Raw genomic sequence first — 16,024 nt, forward strand, 5'->3', positions numbered from 1 at the left:
GGTTGTAGTTTTGTTCATATGCTCTGAGTTGAGGTCTTGAGGGCGTATACTACGGGAGTGGCTAATGTCTGATTTAGTTGCACCAATAAGTAGCAATAGCAGTTAATTTATTTGCAAGCTTGTAATAATTGTAAGAAACATTGTTGGGTCATAAACAAGAATTAGATCCACATAATGCTGTGATAACTTAACAGGATAGGAAGAAGTGATTTCTGAAGAAAGTCTCTTAATTATGAGTGTCATAGTAAAAATATGGGTTTTGTATAATATTTCTAACAAAATAGATAAACTTTTGGTAATTTTCAATAATATTCAATGTATAAATATTTATTTCTTTTAATAAAATATTTTGTATTTTTATTCTATCTTAATTAATATTATTAAAACTGAAAAAGTATTTGTGGTTGGCTAAGAACAAATTAATTGCAGTTCTAAAAAAAATAATGTTTTTGTCTTGTTGAAGTAGTTGAGAAACAAGTCAAATATTTATCGTTTTTAACACCTATTTTAATTCATTGAGAATTTAATTTTTTGTGATATAATAATACATTATTTATACAAAACTATTTTCTAAATCAATTACACCCAGAGTGTAAAAATTATAATTAAATAAATTCATCTGAAAAAAAAGGCGCAGGCAGGTAGGTAGAGCCGTAGAGGTACAAGTAGAATGGAGATGGCGATGGCGATGGCGTCAAGAAGGATGGTTAGTAAATAGCGGCAACGTGCATCAAAATCAAAGCTTATATCACTTGAAAAACAGAGAGCATGATGCCTACTGCTACTTCTAGACTACCACCACCACCACTTCCACTTCCACTTGCAATTACAATTGCAATTGCACCGTCACCATTATTAATACCCAACAAACACATATCAATGAAAACCGAAGGGGATCCTTCCGCTATTCCGTTTCCTTCGTGAAACAAAACTCACTCATTCATGGTGGCATGTCTCTGCACGTGCCACCTCGTTTACACCGCGATGAATCTTTCCGCCTCCGCCGCCGTAGCATCCTCACTTTCTCTTCTCTCTTCTTTCTCCTTCCTCAATCCCAATCCCAATTCCAATCCCAAAACCTTCGCTTTCGGCTTCCGGTTCAAGACGAAGGGTAGGAGTACCCGCGGAGTGAGGCGTCCCAAGTTTCTCGTCACCGCCCAACTTTCCAACTCCTTTTCCTTCAGTTTCGGGTTGGATTCTCAGGTACCCAATTTCTCTTAGCTCACCGAGATTTGATCAAGTTCCAAACTTTGAGGAACATTTTCTGTATTTCTGCTTTCTTTGATGGATTGACTACTGGAAGAATTTCATTTTATAGACATATGATTGATAATGGTCCTTTAATTATTTAGAAAGAAGAAAAAAGAGAGAATTTATTTTGATGCCTTTGGTTGTAGAGTTTGAATGATATCCAATCCCATGATCCGTCACAATTGCCTTGGGTGGGTCCGGTTCCGGGTGATATTGCTGAAGTGGAAGCATACTGTAGGATCTTTAGGAATTATGAAAGGCTTCATTCCTCATTAATGAACGTGTTGTGCAATCCACTAACCGGTGAATGTAGTGTTTCCGATGAAGTTCCATCGGATGAGAGGTTGCCTGTAGAAGATAAGATTGTTTCGGTCCTTGGGTGCATGGTAGCACTTGTGAACACCGCGAGGGACGATGTTCTTTCTGGAAGAAGGTCTTCGGTTATGACCCCCTTTCGTGTGGCAGGGGTTGGCGTGATGGAGGACGTGGTGCCCCCACTTGCTGCTTTTAGGAGTGAGATGAAGAGGTGTTGTGAGAGCTTGCATGTTGCTCTTGAGAACTATTTAGTTCCAGGTGACAATCCAAGGTTGGATGCGTGGAGGAAACTTCAGAGATTGAAGAATGTATGCTATGATGCTGGTTTTCCGCACAGGGAGGAAGATCCATGTCCAGAACTGTTTTCGAATTGGAGTCCTGTATATTTATCTGCTCCCAAAGAAGACACAAAATTGAACGACTCTGAAGCAGGATTTTGGACAGGCGGGCAGGTAACTGAAGAAGGCCTAAAGTGGTTGCTGGATAATGGATATAAAACTATCATAGATCTTAGACAAGAGGCAGTAAAAGATAATTTATATCATGAAGCTGTTAATGATGCTATTTCATCTGGAAAAATTGAATTGGTCAAAATCCCTGTTGATGTTCAGAGAGCACCTACAATGGAACAGGTTGAGAGGTTTGCATCTTACGTTTCAAATTACAGGAAACGGCCAATCTATCTTCATAGTCAGGAAGGAGTTTGGAGAACGTCTGCCATGGTCTCTAGATGGAGGCAGTATATGACTCGATTTGCATCATCATTTGTTTCTAATGAAGCAGTTACTTCCAGTGAAAGGCCATCAGATTATACAAATGGATCTGCGAAACTGCATGACTCTTCAATAGAATCTGAGAGATCCAGATCCTCTGGAGAAACGGATGACAATTTGTTGCAAGAGAGTTTGGGTGCAGTTACTCCTAATTCTTCACGAGTGATTACTGGCAGTGAGGACAATGCTTCTATGAATTTCTCCAGCAAAACTATCCCTTTAGAAGCTCAAATCCCTCCTCGTGACATCTTCTCCAAAAGAGAGATGTCCAGATTTTGGAGAAATAGAAAGATCCCAGGACCCTCTTATTTCAATTATAAGGTTGAAAGTTTAGAATGTTTGACAGATTCCAGGAACATGCATGCTGGAAGACCACAGGGGAAAGTGACTATCAGCAATGGAGATAATCCCGTCGCTGAAATTGTGGATCGGGAAAGTTTGAATGGGTCACCTCGTGTGGACTATCCATCTGGAGAGCCTCCAATCACAGTTGGTGGCGACTGGAAGTCAGTGAATGGGAGTACTTCGAGCTTTGTGAAGACAACAGTTAATGAGTTAAGTGAAGGAGATGTGCGCTACATGAATAATAGCAATGTCACAATGACTAAGTCTCAAAGTGATGATGGTAAGGCTGGGTTAGCCTTACATGATGAAGACTTGGGACTCATGGAGGGAGACATGTGTGCATCCTCAACTGGAGTTGTAAGGGTGCAATCAAGAAAGAAAGCTGAGATGTACCTAGTACGGACTGATGGCGTTTCTTGTGAGAGAGAAAAGGTGACTGAATCTTCTTTGGCCTTCACTCACCCTAGCACCCAGCAACAGATGCTTATGTGGAAATCTACACCGAAGACTGTGTTATTGCTGAAAAAGCCCGGGGAGCAACTCATGGAAGAAGCTAAAGAGGTCATTTTTTTTATTTCTTCATAAAAAAAAAAAAAAAAATTGGCTCTAAGAATCATTGAGGGTCTACTTTTAGTTTTTAATGGTCTAGACATCATAGTTTTGAGCATTGAGTGATTGTTGATGGAAACTGTAAAATATGAGTTCTAGGACTGTCTGCACAGTTTTCGTTCAGGAATGGGATCTATATTTTCATTACTAAGAATGTGTCAGTGACAGAAATGTTTTGGTCCTTATGTAAAGAAGGGGAAGTTAGAAATTGAGTATTTAGGGTCAATGAGAGCTGGGGATTTAGTTTAGTTGAATCTTCTGACTTTTGAGTGGTATGCCTAGGGCAATTGGGTAATTTTGCGTATCTTATCTGCAGGTTGCTTCCTTTCTGTATTACCAAGAGAAAATGAACATTTTTGTGGAACCTGATGTGCATGATATATTTGCTAGACTTCCTGGATTTGAATTTATTCAAACCTTCTATATCCAAGATACTAGGTGTTGTATTCAAACACTATTTTATTTTATTTTATGTTATTTTTACTTTTATCTAAGTTCTGCTTCATTAAATGGTTGCTTAATATATATATAATGCCTTTGATTCAGTGTTCTACATGAGAAAGTAGATTTTGTGGCTTGTTTGGGAGGAGATGGTGTTATTCTGCATGCTTCAAATCTATTTGGAGGCGCTATTCCTCCTGTTGTGTCATTTAACCTTGGTTCCCTTGGTTTCCTGGCTTCTCATAGTGTAAGCTTTTCCAAATCAATAAATAATTTCCACAAAATGTTGGTATCTCTTTAGCCATTTGTTTGACTTCTGTTCTGTTCTGTTTATTGTTTCTAGTTTGAAGACTACAGGCAGGACTTACGACAAGTCATCCATGGAAATAACACTGGAGATGGTGTATACATAACTCTTAGAATGCGTCTTAGATGTGAAATTTTTCGTAAGGGTAAAGCAATGCCAGGGAAAGTGTTTGATATTCTTAACGAGGTTGTTATTGATCGGGGTTCTAATCCATATCTTTCAAAGATCGAATGTTATGAACATGACAGACTTATAACCAAGGTGAATTTTATCATGTATTTGTTAGCATTTATTTGCACTATGAGATTTGTCAGTATAGTAAATTTCTTGTCTCTGAAAAGCCTTACCATTATGAAACAACGTCATGCCTTATATATATATATATATTGTCGTTTTTTTCAGGTACAAGGTGATGGAGTCATTGTGGCCACCCCAACGGGAAGCACTGCTTATTCTACAGCTGCTGGAGGTTCCATGGTAAGCACTTCTTGTTATATGTATACATCTTTATCCGTGCAGTATCAGTTTATTTGGCACGACTTAGTCATGCTTTCATCGACGATTTTATCTAATGACAAAAGAAAACTGCAGGTGCATCCAAATGTTCCTTGCATGCTATTTACCCCGATTTGTCCGCATTCACTCTCATTTAGACCAGTTATACTTCCAGATTCTGCTCGACTAGAATTAAAGGTGAAGTTTGTCGTCCTCTATGGGGGTAAAACTATCATATTGGAATGTTATTAATTTATTACCAAAATTGCATGTGCTTAAGGAGCAAGTTCCATTCGAAATATTACCCTTGTTTTAGCTATAGCCTATAGCCAAGTCTCTGAGGCAGTTATGTCTCGGAAAATGCTGCTTTGTCGAGAATTTTGGATTCACACTTGAGTAATATGGAGCTAATCTCTTATTAATGTTTCAAATTTATTTTTATCAAAATTAGACTGCTAAGTTTCATAGGGTTATTGATATCAGATTCCGGAAGACGCAAGAAGCAATGCTTGGGTATCATTTGATGGGAAGAGAAGGCAGCAACTTTCTCGGGGAGATTCTGTACGAATATCCATGAGTCAGCACCCACTTCCAACTGTTAACAAGTTCGATCAAACCGGTGATTGGTTTCACAGCTTGATTCGCTGCCTGAATTGGAACGAAAGACTTGATCAAAAGGCCCTATGAAGCATATCTGAAACTGAAGAATGGTTGTGTTACTCTCACTTGAAGGCTTGGTTTGTGTATGATTTCAGTACAGATTATACATTCAAGACTATAGAACTTGTTGGCAATACCAGTTTCTTAACTTGGCTTCCAAATGAGGAGATAGGGTTTTTTCCAAATGTGATTTTGGTAAAAAGCTATTGTATACTGACAGGATTTGAAGCTGTAAATTATTGATCTTAGAAGTAGCTCTCATTGATGCTTCTGAAAGTTTACCACTGTCAAACTTCTTGTGTTGAAGAGGAAGTTCTCATTTGTTTTTGTTAATGAGATAATTGTGCTAATGGCTGCACAGAGCCTCTTTTATATGAATAACAAAAGATATATTTGATGTCATTTTGATGCCTAAAAAATATGTGCCTTAAAATAAATAAATTAATTCATGGAAAATGAAGTATCAAACATATGTTATATGCATCTAATGACTTGATGTAAAAAAACCTTTTTGACAACAAAAATCAATGTCCTATGTATTTGTGAAGGATTAAACAATTATTCTAACCTAAGATTTAAAAAGGTAACCTTGTATTTTGAAACATTGTATTATGTTTCCATTATGTAAATTCCTGTTGATAAAGAAGGTAACCTTTGTTGTTATGACCTCTTAAGAGGAAACTGAACTGAATGAAAATTGTATGTCATTTATATGGTTGCTTCTTTGGTATGATAACAGAATCATAAAGAAGGGCAATAATTCAAGGACTCAGAAATTTATAGCAGATAACACTATAATTTATGTAATAAGTACTATGGTACAATTCAAGCCCAGATGCTCCCACCAAAACAATATTCTAAAAAAAGAAAAAGAAAACAAAACATGGACACAAGCACCCACAATGGCTTGCATTCTTAAGAAACTTAGAATAGCAGCAACCAAGTGGTACTCTTTGCTATCAAACATGTATAGCACCAAGAACAATAAACAAAGAAAAGATAACAAAAATAAAGGGGTGGGATCAAATGTATTTTCTATATTGAAAACCAAAGTGCTATTCTTTTCATGTGGCTTTAACAACAGCTTGGAACCTTGGCTCCTTAGGTTGGAACTTGAGCTTAGCATAGACATCCATGTAATCACCAAAAACAAACTTAGGATAAGTTTCATCAACTTGTTGGTTTTCCTTTTCAGCCACCAACTTTGGTGCAGGATATATGGTAGCCTTCAATGAAGGATTATAGAAAGAAGCAATTGATCTTCTGTTCCCTTCAGTTGAAACCAGAACCCGGTGCCAGCAACTTTTGTATCTACCATTGCTCAAAACCTCAATCTGATCGCCGGTGTTAATGACAATGGCATTAGGCAAAGGCTGCACTTCTAGCCATTGTCCATCTTTGAGCATCTGCAGGCCTCCCACCTTGTCATCTTGGAAGAGAAGGATGAGTCCTCCGGCGTCCGTGTGAGCTCGCAGGCCATTGACATGCTCTGGATAGGGACAGGGAGGGTAGTGACTCACCTTGGTACCAAAGAATGCATTGTCTCCTTCTCCATCATTCAATGCTTTCTTCATGTATCCTCTTGGCAATCCAAGATTCTCATCCATCACATCCATCATCTTCTCTGCCAATTTCTTTAGCTCCGATCGATATTCGGCCATCGTTTTCCTGCCATCCAAGTTAGAATTCAGTTATACATGATTTTGTTACCTAGATCATTTTTCATTAGTAATAATGTAGACTCAATTGTAATTAATTTTATAGTAGGAATACATAAAGAAGTACATAACAAACATTTTTTAGGTTTTCACATTGAAAATTTTTCAAACAAAAAAAGAAAAAGAAAAAGAACAGCTCACTTTCTCCCTCTCTCAACCTTCACTCTTCCTCTCAATATATACCTGAATTCTTGTGGATTTTGTGGCCATTCATTATCATCAAGAAGAGTGATTACATCCTCCCAATCAACATGCTCCAACTTTCCAGTGTTTTTGTTTTCAGCTAAATCATTCATGATCTTAACTGATGTAGAGTTGTTGAAATTCTCCTCTCTTTCAAGCTTATAGAACTCAGAGCAAACCTTCTTCACCCTCTCAAGGAGCTCCTCAGAAATCCCATGATTGATCAACTGCAAAACCAAACATAATATATAAGATTATAAATAAAATCTCAAATTTTCTAGCTATACAATTAATTAATTGGAAAATTTTTCAAATAAATTAAAACAATTCATTATTTATCAAAACAAATCACCACTGTATGCAGATCGCCTAAGAGCTAAGCTTAGACAATCTGCATCTCAGAAAAAAAAAATGAATTTTTGGAAAATAAAGAATTATTTAATTTATTTAAAAAAATTTTACTATATTACCTGGAAGAATCCCCACTCTTCACAGCCATTAGCAATCTGAGCCATAGTTTTGGCTCTTTCTTCACCATTCAGCTTTGAGAAATCAATCACTGGCACTGCCATTTTAGATCAGAGTGTTAGTGTGAATGTGAGAATGTGAGAAAACAGAAAACACTACCTTTTGTTAATGTTTTATTTGATGTGGTTTTTGTAAGAGTGGGTTTGGGTATTTATAATAAAAAGTTTCCCACCAAATTGGATATACAACCAATTTAGTTATAGATAGCAGTTATAACTTACAAGGTCACGGATGGTCACACATTTAATTAAAATTTTATTTATTCTTAGGTCAATGCTTGCTTTCGGAGTTACTTCTTGTTTGTAATGTCTACAACACAATCCCTCACTTTTCAGGTTCATCATCCATATAATATAACTCTTCATAAATTATTTGTTTTCCTCCCTTTCTTCTCCCACTATTAATTAAGAAATTTAATTTGATTTAGGTTTAATTATTCTATTAATTTTTATAATTTTACTATATTTTTAATTAGGTTATTATATATATATATTTTAACTGAATCCCTACATTACTTAATTTTATAATTAAGTCATTTTTATGTCAAAAATATAAATTAATAGAATATTTGTCCCAAGATACATGCGATCAAAAATCAAATTAGATTTTAATTATAAATGCATTCAATTTATAAAGAAATATTCAATTAACTTGAATATTTTTTACACTAAAAAATATTTAATTAAAAAATAAAAAAAAGTATAGAGACCAACTAAAAGAAAAAAAAAAGTATAAAGACCTAATTACACTAGCTTCTTTCATCTATCATTATAATTTTTTTGATATTTTTATATATAAATATGAGTAAACTACCATTTCTATCCACGAAAGTTGAAAACCTAACATATCTACCTATAAAAGAAGAAAATTACCATTTGTGTCTATGAAACATGACTTTTGCTAACAAAACTATCTAAATTTAAAAAAATTATTTAAAAATTTCAAATTACCTTCTAATATAATTATATAACCCATTTCTAACTTCTCCTCTTATTCCACACCACCACTTTTCCAATCCCAAACTCTTTCTCACCACCATCTTAAACCCCAACTACCACCATCACTCAAAACGCCTCCTGTGTCTCCGACGAACGTTCCAGAAATAACGACGCTAACTCACCGCCTCTAGTCTTCCCTCGTTCTGTATCTTCCTACATTTCTTGTCGGAAATCTGACTACCCCGCCACGTGAAACTCCAACAGTGACGCCCACGACCGGTTTTTTTATAGCACGCCTCAACTTGGTCCAACCTACGTCAGAAATTCCGAGTTCGAAGGCGGACCCAAGTCGTCCAAGAAACGATTGAATAAGTTTCACTGAATTAAATTTAGAGAACAAAAATGAGAAATATGTGAAATTAATACCGAGGCAGTATTCACCTTTGATGTAGCCTATGCGGTTGCCTTGGTCATCCTCCTCGACGGTGTCTAGGGGGCGCAGATTAGCAATAATCCTTTCATGTCCATGGTGTTTGTTGATGTTGCTCAAGACTAGGGTATTGTTGAAATCAGAATAAAATTCTGTGAAAATTTTGGGTTGGTGGTTACAGAGTGGGGAATTTGGGGATCTGAGTGCAATAGCGAAGTAGTGCGATAGGGTAAGAAACTAACGACAATAGTGAAAGCTAAGGTTTTTGATTTGGGAATGGAGAAGAAGGAATTAGACACCACCAACAACGCTTTGCTGTTCTTCACCCACTCAACCTTCCTCTATCTCGCTCTACTGATCCAATTTCACATTTTCATTGATCTGTTTAATTTGGTTTGCATTCCTGATTAAATTTTTAATTTCTATGATGCAGCACATATTCTTACTATGTTACACTTGTAGAACACCTTGAGTTCAAAATCACAAAGGTTTGCCTCCGGAGATAGCAGCGACTGTTGAGGTTAGTGGCAACGGTGGCAAAGCCACACTTCTCCGTCGCAGCGTCATTTTGTGTTAACTGGTCCAGGAAGTTTGCGAATTTTAGATAGCGGTAGTGATGGTGGTAGTTGGGGATGAGAGTGGTGGTGAAGAAGAGTTTGGGTGGTAATGGGATTTGAAATTAGAAAAGTGGTGGTGAAAATAAGGGTAATTTAGGATTTTTAGGTAATTTTTTAGTGTGGATAATTTTATTATGTGAAACCCATATTTTATAGATACAAATGGTAATTTCTTTTTTCTATGGATAGATATGTCAGTATTTTTAACTTTCGTAAGTATAAATGATAATTTATTCTATAAATATAATAACCCAATAATGTAAATAAAATAAGATATATTGTATGCATTAATTTTTTTTTATAAATAATTTTTATTTATACAATTTTAAGTATTTCTAAGATATTCATTAGAAAATGTAGAATTTATTCTTGTCAACGGCAACTATGTTTGACCTCATTTATAGTTTAGAATTAAACCAAGCCAGCACCATGTTTGAACCAACCAACTAAACCATTAGAACCTAGCAATAGTATAATGATTAGTCTATTAATATTTAATGAATTATATGATTATGACTTTCTCTAACCTCCATGATATCTGTCATTAGTTATGGGATTTAGGTTACTATTCCTTTTGCTATTGATTCACGCCAAATTTTCAAAGGAAATTAAATGTGAAAAATTCTAGCTACTATCATCCTAATAACACTAACATGGAATTATCCTTAGAGTTTGAAATTGATAATTTTTTTGTGTATAATTTAAGCATTTGCCGACTATACTTTAATCAAGTTGACTAACCCCTTTACATTGCTTTAATTTGTTGTGGTAACAAATATAGACTTTCACACATGACATGCTCCTTCTTGACAATTGTCATTAACAATATAATATTATTCTTGACACACATTTCAAGGCATAGTTTTAGGTTTAAGGAAATGAATGGTCAAAGCTTTAATGTATATAATAACACAATCATTTACCTTTAATTTTTTATTTTTTTATTAAGACACAGTTGAACATAGAAGACACTCATATCTGACAAGTATCGATGAATGTCGCGTGTAAAATATATTTGACACGCAAACATAACAAATAAAAAAAGTGTTGGTATTTCATATAGTACATTATTGTCAACTTGTTGAGTTGACTATCTGAATTTTAAAAATATATTTTAACTTATTTAATTGAGTATAAAACATTCATTATGTTATAATTAACTTTTTAAATACGAATATTTTATTCTAAAAATTTGAACTATATATAAATCTTACTTAGAAGAATCAAACTTGCACTATTTATTAATTAATTAATTATACTTTTTTATTTTTGTCCATTTGATTTTCCTCCTTGCCATGTGTGGTGTGGTCACTGATCTATGATTCATCAGAACTAACATTATCTTGTTGTGTTGTTAAGAGCACTTAGCTGAATTATTGGCCTTTCAATTTGATTCCAATTGTACGACTTTTAGGGGTACATTTCTGAGCAGACAGATTATATTGGTTTCTAATTAAGGACCCAAATTTTACATCATTAACTCATTCATTGCTGTACTTTTAGTACTTCGAAACCATTCTCAAAAATCAAAATTCCTTATTAAAGATTGCATTAAACAACTTATTTTATTTTTTTGTTTATTTTTATTGGGTCACAAAATTAAAGCTAGGATTCAAAGGATTACCTATACCAGTTAATATCCAACCCACTTTAATTCGAATATCAGATCAATTTTACCTGTATTTCTGCACATTCTTAAAAATATATATACATATAATGCATGAGTGGAGATTTAATTTAGATTTCTCTCTTTTTCTCAATTATCAAATATTATCAAACTATAGTAATTTAATTTACTAATAATAATACATAATTAATGTTTGATATCATGAATTATGAAAAAAAAATCAAAGATTGTATTTGAATAAAAATAAATTTATTTTTTATATATCAAATTTGATAAAGTCGAGTTAGGAGATTTTTTTTTGGGTTTGGTTTTTCATGGTATCTCCCAACTCGCTAAGCCAAGGATTAATCTGCTGCGACACTGAGCGTTATTTAAGGATTTGTCGGCTGCCTAATGGATTGACGCATGCACAAAGCGAAATTTGAACATCAACACTTATTTAAAATGACTAATAAACTAACCACTAAATCAACCCACCTTAATTGAATTAAAAAATTTAAATTGAAAAATTTAGATTTACAAATAAAATTAAAATATAACTTAAACCTTATTTTATCGTACCTATTATCAACCCTAGTTAAAGTATACGTGGCCCTTCACTTCTAATGGATTTTATCATAGCATTATTATATGCAGACAAATAAAGTGTTCAGTGCCAGCACTGAAGTTTTGATCTCAATTCATCAATAATTTGATACTTTTTTTATTGGTGAGGTTCGTTAAGATTCTTAGTTATTTATTTATTTTTTTAAATTAATGTGTGGGGTATCATGTATGATGCAAGTTGCAAATTAAGATTATACGATTTATAAAATTAATCTGATCAAATAACCAATAATCCACAAAGCATTATCTTTTAGACAAAAAAACATATTTTGAAAATAAAACATAATTATTTATTTACATATTTACAAGTAACTTTTCACTTCTAAATTAAACTTGTGTACGAACTGGAAATTGATCTTGTGTGTGTTTTCTTCTCTCTTTGTTTTTGTGATATTTTGGTACATAGATGTGACACATTAATTATTTGGAGACATGGTGGATAGCCAACATTTTATAGTTTTTGTCACTACCTTTTGTTATTTAGCTCTCTTCTTCTTTTTAATTTTTTATTTTTTAAGTTATATTATTTAAGCACGCCCTCACAATATCATCCAAGCCTTTTTTTTTTTTAAGAAAAGTTATCGGTTATACAAATTTATCAATCAAAATTATGAAAAAAAAATCATACATCCATTCAAAAAGTCTTTATTAATACTCAAACAAAAACTATATAATAATAAAAAATCAACTAGATTATGTGAACATAAAAAATCATTACTAAATAAGTTATTTATATAAAATATATATAATTAGAATACAAAATATATATTAAAATAAGTTAAATAATATATATATTTATATATAAATACATTGATTTAAAGGTTTATTTTTAGTGTGTACGTAATATTTTTATATAAAATTAATATACTTTAAATCATATATATCATATATGTAAGGATTATGTTACGCGTATACTAAAATCAACTACCAAAGTCAATTACCACTATAAAATACATATTAGAATATAAATATACGTTAAAAATAAATTAAATCATACATATATTTATACATAAATATATTAGTAACTAATTTTAGTGGCTAATTTTAATGTACGAATAGCATTTTTATATATTGTAAACTTTAAAGAGCCTTTAAAAGGGACAAAATTATTAAGACAACAACGTACCATCACGGGCATAACTAAGTTAAATATCTCTTCTGATAAAATAAAAGAAGAAATAAATAATACTCTTTAATTTGCATGACTACATTTGCATAATAATGTAGATAATTTAATTTATATTATATTTTTCTAATTATGTAAAGAGTAAACTCCTTGTAATCATGCTAGAGATTTGATGAGAGCAATGATACTTTTTAATGGGACATTATTATTATTAATGTGGGGTCACAATAATAATACCAAAAATGTAGGTCCATCCTAACATGGAAAATTGGAATAGAGAAGAACAGAAAGAAGATTGAATCACATTAAACATAAGAAAAGAACAAAAAATGCATGACACATATACAGAAACTGAAACTGTTGTAGTCGGTGTCATGTGAGATTTCATTAAATCAGATGAGCAATTGTTGTTGTTGTTTTGTAACCCAACCATTATATTGTTTTCAATTTTTCATTTAACTTTTTAATTATAGAAGGCCATTATTTAAAACCATAGAGATGATTTGACATAATAAGGTGTCTCTCATTTGAGGTGCTTTAATTAATTTGTTTCTCCTCTTCTTTCTTTCCCATTTTTTTTAGTATTTTCAATAATATAATGGGAGCTTTGTCTTTTTTTTTCCCCCTATTTTTAATTATGAATTTTTTTTAAAAACCAGTAAATTTATTTTATATTAGCCACTATTTTTAGCATCAATAATACTTTTAGTTCAATAGCCTAATAATATTTTTTTAGTTAACACTTTTAAATATTATTATGACGGTTGGTTAAAAATAATAAATTTTATTAACTTTCTAGTATTATTTTTAATTATTTCTGTGAGAATTTGGATTAAAATGAGTTAAGTCAACTCGTGAACTAACTATTTGAGTTTAATTTGTGAACAACTCGATAAATTAAGTTCATGAACTCGCAAATTTGAGTTTGAGTTTAAATTTGAACTCATATATTAAATGAGCCAAATTTAAATTGAATAAAATTAATTCATTGACTCGTAAACTAATTCTCTTATATATATGTTATTTATTATAATTATTTATATTAAAACATATATATTTTATACTTTTAATTTATAATAATATATAGTTTTACAACACAATAATAACATTATTTATGTTGGCTAAATATATGAGAGTGTATTAATTTTTTTATTATTTTTATCGTATCTAAGTTGTAATATTTTTATTTATTTCACTGTAGGTTAAATAAATAACAAGCTTAATTAAATTATTTATGATAAAAATACTATATCTATATATTAATATTTTGCTAAAAACTTTTATAATTTATACATATATATAAGTTATTTATTTATATAGAATTACAAATTATACATGTTTATATTATTTATAGCTCATGAACTCCAACTAACTTGTGAGGTTTTGGTAAATCTAATTCAAATTTTATAAATAAATTTAAATATTAGAGTCGAATTATGAGTTAAAGTTCAATTTTTTTAATTAAATTAAATTTAATCTAATTCGATTCAGTTCAACTCACTTCCAATAATTAAATTTTCTTAACTGTAGTTTAATCAATAAATTTATTTGGACATTAAAACAGGTATGTTTTGCATAGTGTTTCACAAAGTCGTTAGAGCCTATTAATTTAGGGTATCACTCTAAAACTATTTGCAGTAATTTAATTTAAGCTAGATTAAACAGAAAATTTAATATTAGAGAAAATCCAGGAGCGTTGTTAATTAATTAGAACCTTCAGACAATGATTAGAGTTTTTCAGCCACCAGGAGTCAAAGTCAACACATAGATGCATTCTTTTCACAAGTTTCTTTTTGGGTCTGAATTATTATTATTATTAGGGTTTATAACACAAAAAATTTATAAAATAGTAAGTAGACCAAATTAAAAAAACATAAGATAAAATAAAAAGTTTTATCATATATTCATTCGGCATTACCATCAAAACGAAATTAAAGAAAAAGATTTTTTTCCCACATTTTCAATGCCGTGATCAATAGAGAATGAAAATTGGTTAGTTATTTGTAAATTGTAATATTATTAAAGAATAAAATAAATAAAAAAAGCCGCCATGACATGTTTTAGAATAAGCTTTGTTCGCCAAAAGTAAACTTTTGGAAACACATGTCATTCATTTATCACACTATCCAAAGACAAAATTTAAAATTAGTTTCTTATATATATATATATATATATATATATATATATATATATATAGTCTAAATTAAAATTGAATCTCTCATATACAATAGCTTGAACAAACCAAATTTATTAATTTTAGAAGGAAGACACTTTTTTTTGGGGTTTTTTTGTTATATATTTTTATTTTTATTATACACATGACATTCATTTTTACTTGGTGCTAATATTTTATAACGATTTGCACACATATATGTAGAGATTAAATTGAGGTTTTAACAAAGTAAATTGAAAAATATATATAATGCATAAGTTAGAGTATATAAAAACATAAGTTTAATTTTGATACATTAACAGTGTAAAATATTTTATATAATTATTTAATTATATTTACTTTTTTAAATAAATATTCACACAGTCAATATAAAAAGTAGTTATTTTTATTAATATGATATTATATAATTGAATGTATTTATAAAACTGTTTTATATTGACAGTATATTAAAATTAAATTTAAAAAATATAATTAACTTAATATTTTAATAGTTAAGTACAATGATGTATATACCAATACATTCCCCCAACAATAGTGTCAGCATAGACATGAGAGCGTGTTCAAGGGCAATTGAATTTCAGAGCTATATTCATGCATTTCATATCCATAAGCTAATTTAATTTAGTTTAATTTTGAGGTTAATGGCACAAAAAGAATAACACATGGGTGGTGAGTAACGGTGTCTCTCACAAGGCACCCACGACAATAATGACCATTACAAATTAAAGAAATTGTTCTAGGCCAGGTTACATGCATGAACATACACTTAGATTTGGTTTATGCTCTTAATTAATTAATTAATTAATTTTAATTTAATTTAATTATCTATTTTTTAAGAGTTTAGCTAACATATCCTAATTCCCTAAAGATATATGATAAGAT

General features: G+C 31.5%; 2 protein-coding genes across 2 annotated transcripts; one reads left to right on the plus strand and one right to left on the minus strand.

The window, feature by feature from the left end:
* The first annotated feature begins 642 nt into the window (after window positions 1-642).
* LOC130944300 (NAD kinase 2, chloroplastic) lies at window positions 643-5,598 on the plus strand. Its single transcript, XM_057872566.1, has 8 exons — window positions 643-1,203; window positions 1,398-3,245; window positions 3,610-3,731; window positions 3,840-3,981; window positions 4,078-4,302; window positions 4,444-4,518; window positions 4,633-4,734; window positions 5,020-5,598. Exons 1-8 carry the CDS (start codon window positions 943-945, stop codon window positions 5,221-5,223), a joined length of 2,979 nt encoding a protein of 992 aa, XP_057728549.1. The 5' UTR covers window positions 643-942; the 3' UTR covers window positions 5,224-5,598.
* Window positions 5,599-5,953: 355 nt separating this feature from the next.
* Window positions 5,954-7,812, minus strand: LOC130944302 (1-aminocyclopropane-1-carboxylate oxidase 5). The gene is made up of 3 exons (XM_057872571.1): window positions 7,568-7,812; window positions 7,098-7,324; window positions 5,954-6,864 (listed from the first exon to the last, which is right to left on the minus strand). Exons 1-3 carry the CDS (start codon window positions 7,667-7,669, stop codon window positions 6,261-6,263), a joined length of 933 nt encoding a protein of 310 aa, XP_057728554.1. The 5' UTR covers window positions 7,670-7,812; the 3' UTR covers window positions 5,954-6,260.
* Window positions 7,813-16,024: the final 8,212 nt, after the last annotated feature.

This window comes from Arachis stenosperma, chromosome 8 (assembly GCF_014773155.1).
Source record: "Arachis stenosperma cultivar V10309 chromosome 8, arast.V10309.gnm1.PFL2, whole genome shotgun sequence".
Classification (NCBI taxonomy): Eukaryota; Viridiplantae; Streptophyta; class Magnoliopsida; order Fabales; family Fabaceae; genus Arachis; species Arachis stenosperma.

What these genes read in the sequence shown, in the direction of transcription:
- LOC130944300 (XM_057872566.1), top strand. Translation starts at nt 943, where the DNA reads ATGGTGGCATGTCTCTGCACGTGCCACCTCGTTTACACCGCGATGAAT. An exon ending in TTCTATATCCAAGATACTAG is followed by an intron (nt 3,732 to 3,839) that starts GTGTTGTATTCA and finishes CCTTTGATTCAG; the next exon opens with TGTTCTACATGAGAAAGTAG. An exon ending in CAGCTGCTGGAGGTTCCATG is followed by an intron (nt 4,519 to 4,632) that starts GTAAGCACTTCT and finishes AGAAAACTGCAG; the next exon opens with GTGCATCCAAATGTTCCTTG.
- LOC130944302 (XM_057872571.1), bottom strand. Translation starts at nt 7,669, where the DNA reads ATGGCAGTGCCAGTGATTGATTTCTCAAAGCTGAATGGTGAAGAAAGA. An exon ending in AAGAGTGGGGATTCTTCCAG is followed by an intron (nt 7,325 to 7,567) that starts GTAATATAGTAA and finishes TTGGTTTTGCAG; the next exon opens with TTGATCAATCATGGGATTTC. An exon ending in CAAAATCCACAAGAATTCAG is followed by an intron (nt 6,865 to 7,097) that starts GTATATATTGAG and finishes CTTGGATGGCAG; the next exon opens with GAAAACGATGGCCGAATATC.